Source organism: Nematolebias whitei, chromosome 7 (assembly GCF_014905685.2).
Source record: "Nematolebias whitei isolate Nwh7 chromosome 7, NemWhi1, whole genome shotgun sequence".
Taxonomy (NCBI): Eukaryota; Metazoa; Chordata; class Actinopteri; order Cyprinodontiformes; family Rivulidae; genus Nematolebias; species Nematolebias whitei.
The window spans coordinates 4,247,794-4,259,420 of NC_056504.1; the positions used below are offsets into that span (position 1 = coordinate 4,247,794).

General features: G+C 43.2%; 2 protein-coding genes across 2 annotated transcripts in view; both read left to right on the top strand.

Moving 5' to 3' along the window:
* Positions 1–10,682, top strand: part of epha8 (eph receptor A8) — a 312,202-nt gene extending 301,520 nt beyond the window's left edge. Inside the window, exons 12-17 of the mRNA XM_037679040.1 lie at positions 434–501; positions 740–865; positions 2,646–2,831; positions 5,406–5,467; positions 6,569–6,778; positions 10,463–10,682. Coding sequence (XP_037534968.1) covers positions 434–501; positions 740–865; positions 2,646–2,831; positions 5,406–5,467; positions 6,569–6,778; positions 10,463–10,627 — 817 coding nt within the window. The 3' untranslated portion in view covers positions 10,628–10,682. The remainder of the gene's footprint in view (positions 1–433; positions 502–739; positions 866–2,645; positions 2,832–5,405; positions 5,468–6,568; positions 6,779–10,462) is intronic.
* c7h1orf50 (chromosome 7 C1orf50 homolog) overlaps positions 1–11,627 on the top strand; it is a 388,096-nt gene that overhangs the window by 169,462 nt on the left and 207,007 nt on the right. The window lies entirely within an intron of this gene.

Sequence of the window (11,627 nt, forward strand, 5' to 3'; positions counted from 1 at the left end):
ACACACACATTCATACAGCACTCTAATACACACAGATTCATACAGCACTCTCCTACACACAGATTCATACAGCACTCTACTACACACATTCATACAGCATTCTACTACAACTTTACAAAGATATTCTGATCTGTAGAGAATAATCAGAGCTTTATCACATTCATACACTGCTGGGTTACACATCAGAGGTAATGGGGGGTTCAGTGTCTTGCCCAGGGACACTTCAACATGTGAATGCTGGTTGAATCGAACCCCCCAACCCTCCCATTGGAGAACTACTCTAATTCCTCAGCCACAGTTGCCCCAAACAGTTTAGACTAATAATTCATTAAAAAAAACATTTTTTATCAAAGGTTGGTAGAATATCCCCTCTTCATCCCTTTGTATGTTTATGTGTGTGTGCGTGTGTGTGTGTGTGTTTGTGTGTGTGTAGACACTGTGGTTACAGCAAAGCCTTCCAGGACTCTGATGAGGAGAAGATGCATTATCAGAACGGTCATGGTACGTTTGGCCCATTCCTCAATTATCACTTATAATAAATAATGTTTTTTTAGAGGAACTGCATCCTCATCCATCTGTATTAAAGTTCATTTTGAGAGCAAACCCTTTCCATCAGCCTCTGATCACGGGCGAGCTGCCCCTCCCCTGGCGCTCCCTGCACACACCGGTGACGGGGCTTCAGATGGATGCTGCTCTCATCCTCTGATCTGTGACCAAATGCTAATGTTGTTTATTTTAGTGTCATTTCCCGATGCGAGGTTCTACATCGACCCGCACACATACGAGGACCCCTGCCAGACAGTCCACGAGTTTGCTCGAGAAATTGAAGCTTCCAGGATCAAAATCGAAAAAATCATTGGCTCAGGTAAAACCTAGCGCTCGTGTGTTCTTGTACACACAAACAGATGAAGAAACACACGCACACACACACACACACACACACACACACACACACACAGGGAGAGTCAGTGGCTAAGCTAACTTAAAATGATGTGTGGGTGTGAAGGCAGAGAGGAGGATAGCAGAGTTTAATCAGAGTGTTGCTCCATCAGAGCTTTTCAGCCACAGGGGGAATACTAACACTGTCGTCATCCCCACAACACACACCCTGTCTCATACTTGACTGCTACAGGCACACACAAACACAATATCCACAGTCACAGAGCTGAAGATAAGACACACGTGCATATCCTGTCGAGCAGATTTTCTTCTCTTATCTTTTTCTTCTTTTATTTAACCATTAAAGTCCCACTGAGATTAAAGACCTATTTTAAGACCAAGACAGGCAGCAGCAATTCCAAAACATAGTTACCACATCACTGTCAAGACAAAAAAATGAAACGTCAAATTGAGAAACATTAGGAAAAGAAATAAAAACTTATAAACAACTAAAACAAGACATTGTTAGCCTCAAGTCCTGTCAATTTTGATTTCAAAGATCTCAACAACATGAACTCTGTCAGTTTCAAGTCTTTCTGCAGTGTATTTCATGTAGCAGCTGCAGGATGGACAAAAGCGTTTAACTCAATTCAGTCCATGCAAACAGAACAGAAAGCAACAAATAGTTCTGTGAGTGGATAGAGAGATCCAGCACCTCTTTGTACAAGCAGTGTACAAATATGTCAAGAAGGAGTCCACATATTGCTTTTTATGTGAATATATACCAACGGCTGAGCCTTCTGGTGGTCAGAGCAGGCCATTCTATCCTGGAGTATAACTCACAGTGATGGCAATGCCTTATGAACCTCGTAATAAACAGGGTCAATCATTCAAAGACATCAAGAAGACACAGTCATATACAAAAGATCTTCATAATCCAACACAGGTAAGAAAGTAACAGCAACTACCACCTTTAAAGATTAAAATACAAATAACTTAATTCAGAAAGTTAAAACCAAATTTTACTCTCAGCCTCTTCACCGGTTTCCGCTCATGTGGCTTGAAATTAAGGGAGTCTTCAATCAAAATTCCTAGATATTTATACTGTACACATGAACCAGCTTTATTTCAGTTCCTTTGAGCATGGTCATAGAATAAATCAAAAGAACTTTTTTGCTGGCATTGGAAAACAGCACAAGCTGAAACAAGCTTCAGCTCAAGTAATGAAAGCTGGATGGCATCAAAGACTTTCTGCAGTGATTCAACATCCAGGACAAGAGGTGATCCACAGCATTAAATAACTGTATCATCAGCATAGAAGTGCAAACCAGCATCTGACACATTTAGACCCAAATCACTGATATAAACATTGAATAAAAGGGGACCCAGAACAGAACCCTGCGGCACCCCCTTATGTACTGTGTCGAGTTCTGAACCCCTACCATTGATATAAATGATCCAACCAGGCAGATGAACAGACACTCAAATGATTCAAGAGATGCCCAGTCTGAGCACAGTGGATACTCGCTGTTGATATTTAAAGGGATAGTCTGGTTATTTTTGAAGTGTTCTGTTAATAGTACTGTATCGGCCATGACATCTGTCACAATTCACAAAGGGTGTAGAAAGAGGCAAAAGTCATCATCCAGGCTAGGTTAATGATCATCTTAGATTAAGATAATCAATGACTGACAGAAAATTAGTTCATCATTATTTCTTTTAAGGCTGGAGGTTTTTTAAGTACATCTGTTCTGTCATGCGTTCAGGGGAGTTTGGGGAGGTGTGTTACGGACGCATGAGGCTCCCAGGAAAACGAGACGCCGCAGTGGCCTTGAAGACCCTGAAGGCAGGATATACAGAGAAGCAGAAGAAGGATTTCCTGGCTGAGGCGTCCATAATGGCCCAGTTTGACCATCCGAATGTCATCCACTTGGAGGGAGTGGTAACTCGCAGTAAGCTGACACTGAAAGCAAATGCCTGCATACAACAGACATGACTTGGTTGACTGAGGGATGCATCATTGGTTGTGCAATAGGGGTTGAACGACTACATAATTTTTAAACTCAACAATAACATAATACAACTCAAACAGAACTCGAGTACTTGATGACATCATAGGATCTAAAGATACAAAAATAAATAAATAAATAAAACCGCAAAAAAGGTCATCATTTACAAAAAAAGACCAACAAAACATTGGGAGCATATATTATGCTCCTACCATTTACCATACTGCAAATAAATCACAAGAAAACCAAGACTATTAGTTATTATTATTATTAAGTTGCAAAAGTGAAAGAAACATGCAACACGTCAAAAACTAAACTAAAAACAGTGGGGGGGGGTCGACCACCCCGCACCACCGCCAGCTGTGGTGCTCATTAGGTTTAGTTTTAGAGATTAATATGTTTATAGGTTTTTATAGGTTTAGAGATTAATATTTTTTGCTTTTAGTTTGTGAAACAAGGTCAGAGGAAGCTGGTTCTGGTTCGGTCTATTGGACCCGGTGTTACACCATATTCTGTGACCTGCAACAGCGCATGCAACACCGCCCCCTACGGTCACAATATACGGTGGTCACAGAATATGGTGTAACACCGGTTTACAACAAGCTCCAAACAGTCAGGAAGTTGATTCATCTCCTGTTTCCTTACGGTAGTTGAACCAGAAGATTCATCTTTAGTGAAATATTTCCAGACTACTGATGCATTTCTACCAATTTGTCAAGACTGGGCCTGCTCCGCTCCATCCGTCTGCTTGGAGGAATCCATTTTGTAACCCGTGCCTGGTGCGAATCATGTGACGCAATGACGTAACGGCGACGTAACGACGTCACCACGAATACTTGACGTGAAATTTAAAACCTCGATAGATGTCCTAGGAATCACCATGTAGATTACTCGAGTAGTCTGTTAAAGCCCTATTGTGCAATAAGTCTGTAACGAGTAGTTTTATTTTACTTTATGAGAGTGTTCCCTCCCAGCTCCTGCAGCTATGTCCTAAACGGCTCCTGTTTCTGTGTGATGAGCAGAATGCTGCGTTCAGAAACACTAACAACACATGATGTATAAGTGACTGAAAACACTCAAGAAAATAGTGACATCACTTCAAACAAAAGAGAGTTGGTGTTACTCATCACTTCAGGAAACTCGTCATGAACTCACATCAGGAGGAGCAGGACAGAAGTTTGTTAGACTCTGCAGATAATCTGAAGATTATCTGCCTTTACACTTTCCAAACTATGATCATATTCTACTTAAAGGCCCTATTTACACGGACATGGTGGGGGGGGGGAACATAGGTTTTTTCGTATGTTAATTAGAGGAAAAGATTTGAGTTGACACAAACAGATTTTGTGTTTACATGCATCCAGAGGAATCCAACATTGTCAAGACCCCAGAGCTCTCAGAAACATCGCTGAGGTCTCGGACCTCCCTAAAATAATAAAATATAATCTTCTCACCCTCAGTACATGTCTCAACTCTGGTTGGACTTCCATCACCTCACTCGACCCACCAGCAAATCTGGCCTCACTACAATCGTCATTGCAGTCGGAGGACTTTCAGCTCAGGAGATTAATTCCCCTCCATTTCAAATCCAAGCCTGGCGGCACGAGGTCAAATATTAGGGCCAGCCTCCAAGGACCAAAATGTTGGAGAACAATATTCTCACTTTATCTCACTTACTCAAACGGAGCCACACTCGATGGCGGGAGAAGATTATTTACAGGTTTTTACTTGCAAGGACAGATTTTCAGGAAAGGTTACACAGAAATACAGGAAGTACACACAGGCATACAGGAAGTACATACAAATATACAGGAAGTACACACAGACATACAGGAAGTACACAAAGATATCGGCTGTGGCTGAGCGGTTAGAGCAGTCGTCCTCCAATGCAAGAGTTGGGGGTTCAAATCCACCAGCAGTCATATGCCGAAGTGTCCCTGGGCAAGACACTCAATGCCTCTGATGTGTGTCCCATCAGTGTCTGAATGTGATAAAGCTCTGATTAGTCTCTTTAGAATGATTTGTTCAATTAGCTTTGTAGAGATCTAGTATAGAGCTGTATGAATGGGTAAATGAGACACAGATTGTTGTAAAGCACTTTGAGTATCTGGATAAGATAGAAAGGTGCTATATAAGTACAGTCCATATACAGGAAGTACACACAGGTATACAGGAAGTACACACGTATACAGGAAGTACACACAGATATACAGGAAGTACACACATGAAGCCCAGTCATGAGAATCTGCCACAGGCCATGTGTTAAGCTTGTTTTTATACTCTTATCAGTTCAGCCGAGCTCACAGACTTGGAGGCGTCCTTGGAGCAACAGCTGCACAAAGCAGCTTCACCCAGCTCCTCATCCAACTCTCTTTGATAACCCAAATATTCTGTTCATGGGCAGAGTTAACATTCTCAGCCATAGTAGTTAAAACATCCATAAACTTTGACTAAAAATTCTCAAACACTTTTAAAGACAGTCAGACTAACATGTATGTGTTTTTGTTGTCCGTTTAGGTAAACCAGTGATGATTATCACAGAGTACATGGAGAATGGCTCTCTGGATGCTTTCCTCAGGGTTGGTATTCATCCTCTCAGCTGTTTCATCACTACTGGACGTGTTGCTTCTTGTTTTCTGTACCTTTCAGAATGAAGCGCTTGTTCATCTGAGTACATTTGTTTAATAATGTCTCTGATTTCAATGGATTGAAGTGTGTGTGCATGCATGGGAGCGGCAGGGGGGTGGGGGTGGGGGGGTGTCCTTGTATTTGCAGGCTGATCAACTATTGTAGTGAATAGTAACACTAGGATCAGTTCCTAGAAATACCAAAAAGCCTCCAAAGCATGTGAACACACACACATCTGCAGTGTGTTTCAGTGTGCAGCTGATATTAGCTGATCTTTGTGTTTTCATATGTTTTTTCTAATTGCCGCACACGTGTTGTGCATTTACTGCATGAGTTCTTCTGGTCTGCTCCTTGTCCTTTGTAGGTTTCAGTGAAAGCAATGAAGGAACTTTGAGAACAGTAAAACAACTCTTGGCATTAACGTTTTCATGCAGCGTTCAGCACGTGTTGTGATCGACTGCACCCTGCTGTGATTTGGCGCTATATAAACAAACGGAACTGAAATTAATTCTCAGCCAATACCACAATACATTTGAGCTCAGTGTGTGTTGACTGAATTATAGTTAGTTCTGTATTGTCTAAGGGCAGTTGGCTGTGGCAGCCATCTTGAATTAGTTTGGCTCCCAAAGGTCTTTAGTCATGGATCCAGTTACAATAATTATTTCCTGACAGTGGTATTAAAATAATAAATTATACCATTCGTAGACATGGTTTTATTCTAATGGGCTAAACTTTAAACACTTATCAGAATATGTGACAAAGATCAGTCTCAGCTACTACCACACAAAGTCTTAAGAAGTCACTATATCTAACATGCTGTTATTTCCGTGCCCTTTAAGGTCAATTGGCTGTGGCAGCCATCTTAAATCATGCTGTCTGTAGAAATGAATCAGTCTTTGCTGCTTACAGCTCTTTTATTGTCTTAAATGACATTACTTCATAATTAATTTGTCTTGATTAAAATCTGCCCTGTGGTCAAAGCTGCTCATCTTTGCTGTAAAGTCCATTTCATTTTGTCTCGTTCCCTCCTGACCTGCCCCTCCTGTTTTTAGAGGCACGATGGCCAGTTCACCATCATCCAGCTGGTCGGGTTGCTGCGAGGAATCGCGGCAGGCATGACCTACCTGTCTGATCTGGGCTACATACACCGGGACCTGGCCGCCCGCAACATCCTGGTCAACAGCAACTTCGTGTGCAAGGTATCGGACTTTGGCTTGTCCCGAGTGCTGGAGGACGACCCAGATGCTGCATACACCACCAGTGTGAGTTTTCACATTGAGGCAAGCATTATGGCAGCAACACGCACACACACACACACACACACACACACTTCACCTCACCCCTGCAGTTTGTTGGTTGTTCTTTTGATGCTTCCTTGTTCTCTTACTTCTGTGGGACAGCACAGTAAAAAGACTTTAAACTGTTTCAACTGCGTATTAAAATAAAGCTTGTGTGAACACTGACTAAGTATTCACAGTGTTCTTCTCTTTGGATGCTTCTTCATATGTACAAATCCACCATAGAAATACAAAGAGGTCTCTTCAATTTAAAATGTTTTCTTTGAAATCTGCTTCAGCATACTTGCTCGATTTTTGTTTCCTTAAGTTACAGTAACATTTTAGCTACTGCCATGCTAATGTTAGCTTTTAGCTTAGCTGAGGTTTTACCAATTTGAGTTTTTAGCTCCTGTTTTGTTATTTGTAACTTTTAACCTCTGTTTTGCTACTTTAGTGTTTAGGTACTGCATTTTGCTAATTGTAGCTTTTAGCTATACTCAGTTCTTTTTTAGCTTTTAGAGAAGGTTATAATGTATAATGTAATGTGACAATGTTGTAAGTGAACACAACTGAAAACGGTTCATAAATCACAAGTAAAGTGTCCATGTCTCGTTCAGAGGTAAGATTTCAGAAATTATTCCAGTCCATCAGAACCATCCCCCCCCCCCCCCCCCCGCCAAAACTCTCCACCACTCCTTCGTTGAGAGAGAGCCCGTCTGACTGGTAGGTAGACAGGAGCTCAGGCACTCCCCCCACCCCCCACTTGAAATTCTCCATAGATCCTCTGGCAGTCTGTGAGGGAACACTGAAGGAGGAAGGAGCTGGATCTCAGAATTGTTTGTCTCTTTCTTTGGCCGTTGATTCCTCCTCTGACAGCGTGGACCAAGATCAGGACTGAGCCAGAACTCCTCCTCAGGCTCTGAGTCATCGTCGGAGGACCATAAGGAGTACAGTTGTAGCGAAGTGGGAGAAGAAGTTGGCTTGAAAACCATGTGGCTGCCTCTGAACCGAGCCTTTCTCCTCTCTTCCTCCTCTTCCAGGAGTGGTGAGGGGAGAATCTCAACCTCAGAGCTGTGGTGTCTCCGGACGGGTTCAATCAGGAATGCAGCTGTATCCTCCTGGATGTGGTTCGTCCCATCTCTCCACCAGGCGGTCCAGTCAGTCCAGGTCTCTTGCCTGCCGGGCTCTTTTGCTGGTTGGGGCGTACTGTCAGGATTGGGTGTGTTCGAAGATGAACCCAGTGGTACAGGCAGAAACTCTGAGACTCAAGGAGTAAAATTAAATAAAATACTTTTAATGAACACAAAATAAAGAGGCTGTCATGGCAGCTCTACTTACAAACTCTGGGATAACCTTAACACCTTAACAACCAATTAAAATATACAAGAATGCAGGAAATGACATCTACTTTATTCAAAATTTTCTGGGAGAGAACCCCCAGACACCCCCCCCCCCCACCACCACCACTACCACCACCAGTGTGTCCCCCACATTACAAATGCTTTTGATGCCAATGGGCATGAAAGAAGAACATGGTCAAGCAGTGGGAACAGGCCTTTAAGAGGTTTGTCCAGGCCAACCATAAATGAGTTTTTGCTGTTAGCTAAATGATCTGCTGTATTTGGCTTGCTGCTGTTGTTGTTTGTTTATTGTTTATTTTTTGGTCGACACCATCTTTCCTATTTATGTCCTCATTAAATTAGGATATGTTAGTGAATGTATTTTACCTGAAGCATGTTGTCTTTTCCCCTAATTTTCTTCTTGAAGTATACCTGGACTGGTCATGACTCGCATCGGAATGGCCATCGACATCGGCAAGGACCCTCATCAGTGTGCATGCCGTGAGAGCCAATCAACAGAGGATGCCATCTCCTCTGTGGTCCACGCTGCGCTCAACCACCTGGAGCAGAAAAAACTCTTACGTCTGTATGCTCTTTGTGGACTTCACATCCGCCTTCAGCACCATGGTCCCCCGGGCCCTGGTGGACGGACTATCCGCACTAGGACTAGGCCCCTCCATTTGCAGCTGGGTACTGGACTTTTTGGCAGGCGGACCGCGGTTGGTGGGGATCCGCGGCCTCTCCTCCTCCACCATGGCCCTCGGCACTGGCTCTCCTCAGGGATGTGTGTTGGGCCCCCTCCTGTTTACTCTGCTCGCGTGTGATTGTGCAGCTGCCCATCCAGGCTGTCGCATTGTGGAGTTTGCGGATGGTGCGGCGGTGGTGGGATGCGTTGCGGGCAGTGATGGGTCCGGCTGCGGGCAGGAGTTGGAGCACCTGGGGAGCTGGTGCAAAGAGAATAACCTTCACATCAATGTGGAGAGGACAAAGAAGATGATTGTGGACTTCGGAGGGAACGGGGGCATCTACACCCCCCTGAACATGGGAGGATCTGTGGTGGAGGTGGTCTCCAGCTGCAAGTGCTTGGGTGTACGCATGAATGACGGCCTCAGCTGGAGCAACAACACCGCCAGCCTGATCGAGAAAGCTCATCGGAGACTCTACTTCCTCAGACGGCTGAGGCGAGCTGGTCTGGGAGGCTCAGTCCTCACCTCCTTCTGCAGGTGTGCAGTGGAGAGAATCCTGTTCTCGAGCATCAACGTGTGGCGTCGAGGCTACACAGCTGCAGAGGGAGGAGCTTTGCGGAGAGTGGTGAAGGCTGCACAGAAGTCTGTCGGAATCAGCCTCCCCACCATCACAGACATCTACACCTCCATATGCAGGAGGAGGGCCACCTGCATCATGAAGGACCCCACTCACCCAGCACACACACTTTTTGCCCCACTCCCCTCAGGAAGGGGGTTGGGGAGCATTGAGTGTAGAACCACTGGACTGAGGAGCAGCTTCTACCCTGAGGCTGTTGGACTCATGAATCTCTAACTAGAATAATCACTGTGAAAAACCATATCATGTTGCTGCTGATCTGTTTCATGTTGCTGCTGATCTGTTTCATGTTGCTGCTGGTCTGTTTCATGTTGATGTGTTCATGCGTGCACATCTGCTCACAGACTCATGTTCATGTTTGTGCTGATGTTCAATGTTTTATGTTATGAGTGCTTAGTGTATATTTAGTTGATGTTTTTCTTAGTTCATATCTTAGATGTCATTACTGTTTTTCTTATACATTTTATTGTTGGATGTAACTGGGACCCTGTGTACATAATTTCGCTCCACCACATGTACCACATGAGGTGCGAATGACAATAAAGAAACTCTGACTCTGACTGACCAGAATGATTAATTTACATGTTAAAAAAATTACAAAATCTTCAGGGGGGGGGGGATGTGCTAGGTTTGTCACCTCTTTCATCCCTTCTGAGTTTGCAGGTATGTCCTATATTCATACCGTCTGCTCTCTACAGACTCATGTTCAGGCTGCTATTTAATACACCATATTATATTATACTATTATTGTTTAGCAAATATCGTAAATCGTTGTTTACAGTTTCTTTTTATACTTTATGTTTTTGCTATACTTGTGTGTAACTGAGACCTTGTGTACACAGTTTTGTTCCACCTCATGTACTACACGCGATGTGATTAAGAAGCTTGAACCTTATTGTTCCCAGCGTCCTGGTTTTATATTTTATTGGTCTTTTTTTCTTAACGTTCTTAAATTTCATCTGGATATTTGCTCAGCTCAGTTTGACCTGCTCTGTTTGACCGACAGGGAGGGAAGATCCCGATCCGCTGGACAGCTCCGGAGGCCATCGCATACAGGAAGTTTTCCTCTGCCAGCGATGTGTGGAGCTACGGCATCGTCATGTGGGAAGTGATGTCCTATGGAGAGCGACCGTACTGGAACCTGACCAACAGAGATGTGAGCATGGTTTAATAAATCACACAGCTTTCATAGAAACAGGCCGGACCTGGTTTAAATGCTGAGTCAGCATTCACTCTATTGATTGGATGTTTTGGTACATGTTGCAGTCCAGCCATTACTGCGTACTTTGTGTTATTTTAGCCAGTCTTGTATCAAAACCTTTAGATCACCCAGTAGCACGCTATGGCTTTGAAATCTGCTTCTGTACACTTGCTCTTTTTTTAATTTATTTTGTTTCTTTAAAATTTTAGGTACCATTTTGCTACTTTAAATTTTTCACAATTTCGTTACTTATTCCGTACTTTCTGGTCTGTAAGTCGATACTTTTTCATAGGGTTTAAACTAGAGTTGTATTCGGGACCAAAAAAATCAGATCCGACCCGGCCCCAGCCCACAGTCATCATTTCTGAACCCCAACCGACTCGACGAATTAACAGTAATTACATGTCTGAACCCAGATAACCCCCCAACATTTTTAATTAGTTGTTAACAGTCGGGGATGCACGACTGAAGTAAGGGGCAGAAGATCGGAGCTGTGGTGGTGTTTGTCCTTTCATGGCCGTAAAAGAGAATTTAAACCCTGTTTCTGCTGCATTCTGATTTATTCAGACACGAACCCTGCTCTGACTCTTCTCAGATTCTTCCTATTCTCTTGTAACGTTGAGGAATAACTGCGCATGTGCCATTTTTAATGAGAGTCTATGGATTAGAGTCTTGCGCCCCCAGGGGCCAGAAATACGTCACCAATCAGACAATGTTTTTTGAAACAAACAATGTAACTCATCATTACTTTTAAAATATTTATCCTACACAACTAAAAAAATACATATATTTTGAAATTTTTTTATTTCATTATTTCATTTTTATTTTTATTTTTTTAAGTCTTCAATGTAAAATGAGGAGTAGTTCCAGTAGTTCCAGATGGGCGGTGCTCAAGCACCCCCTACTGATGAGCCGCCACTGAAAGTCATCAAAGTTCATGCTCAATCATCCAGGTACAAAATCTAATAAT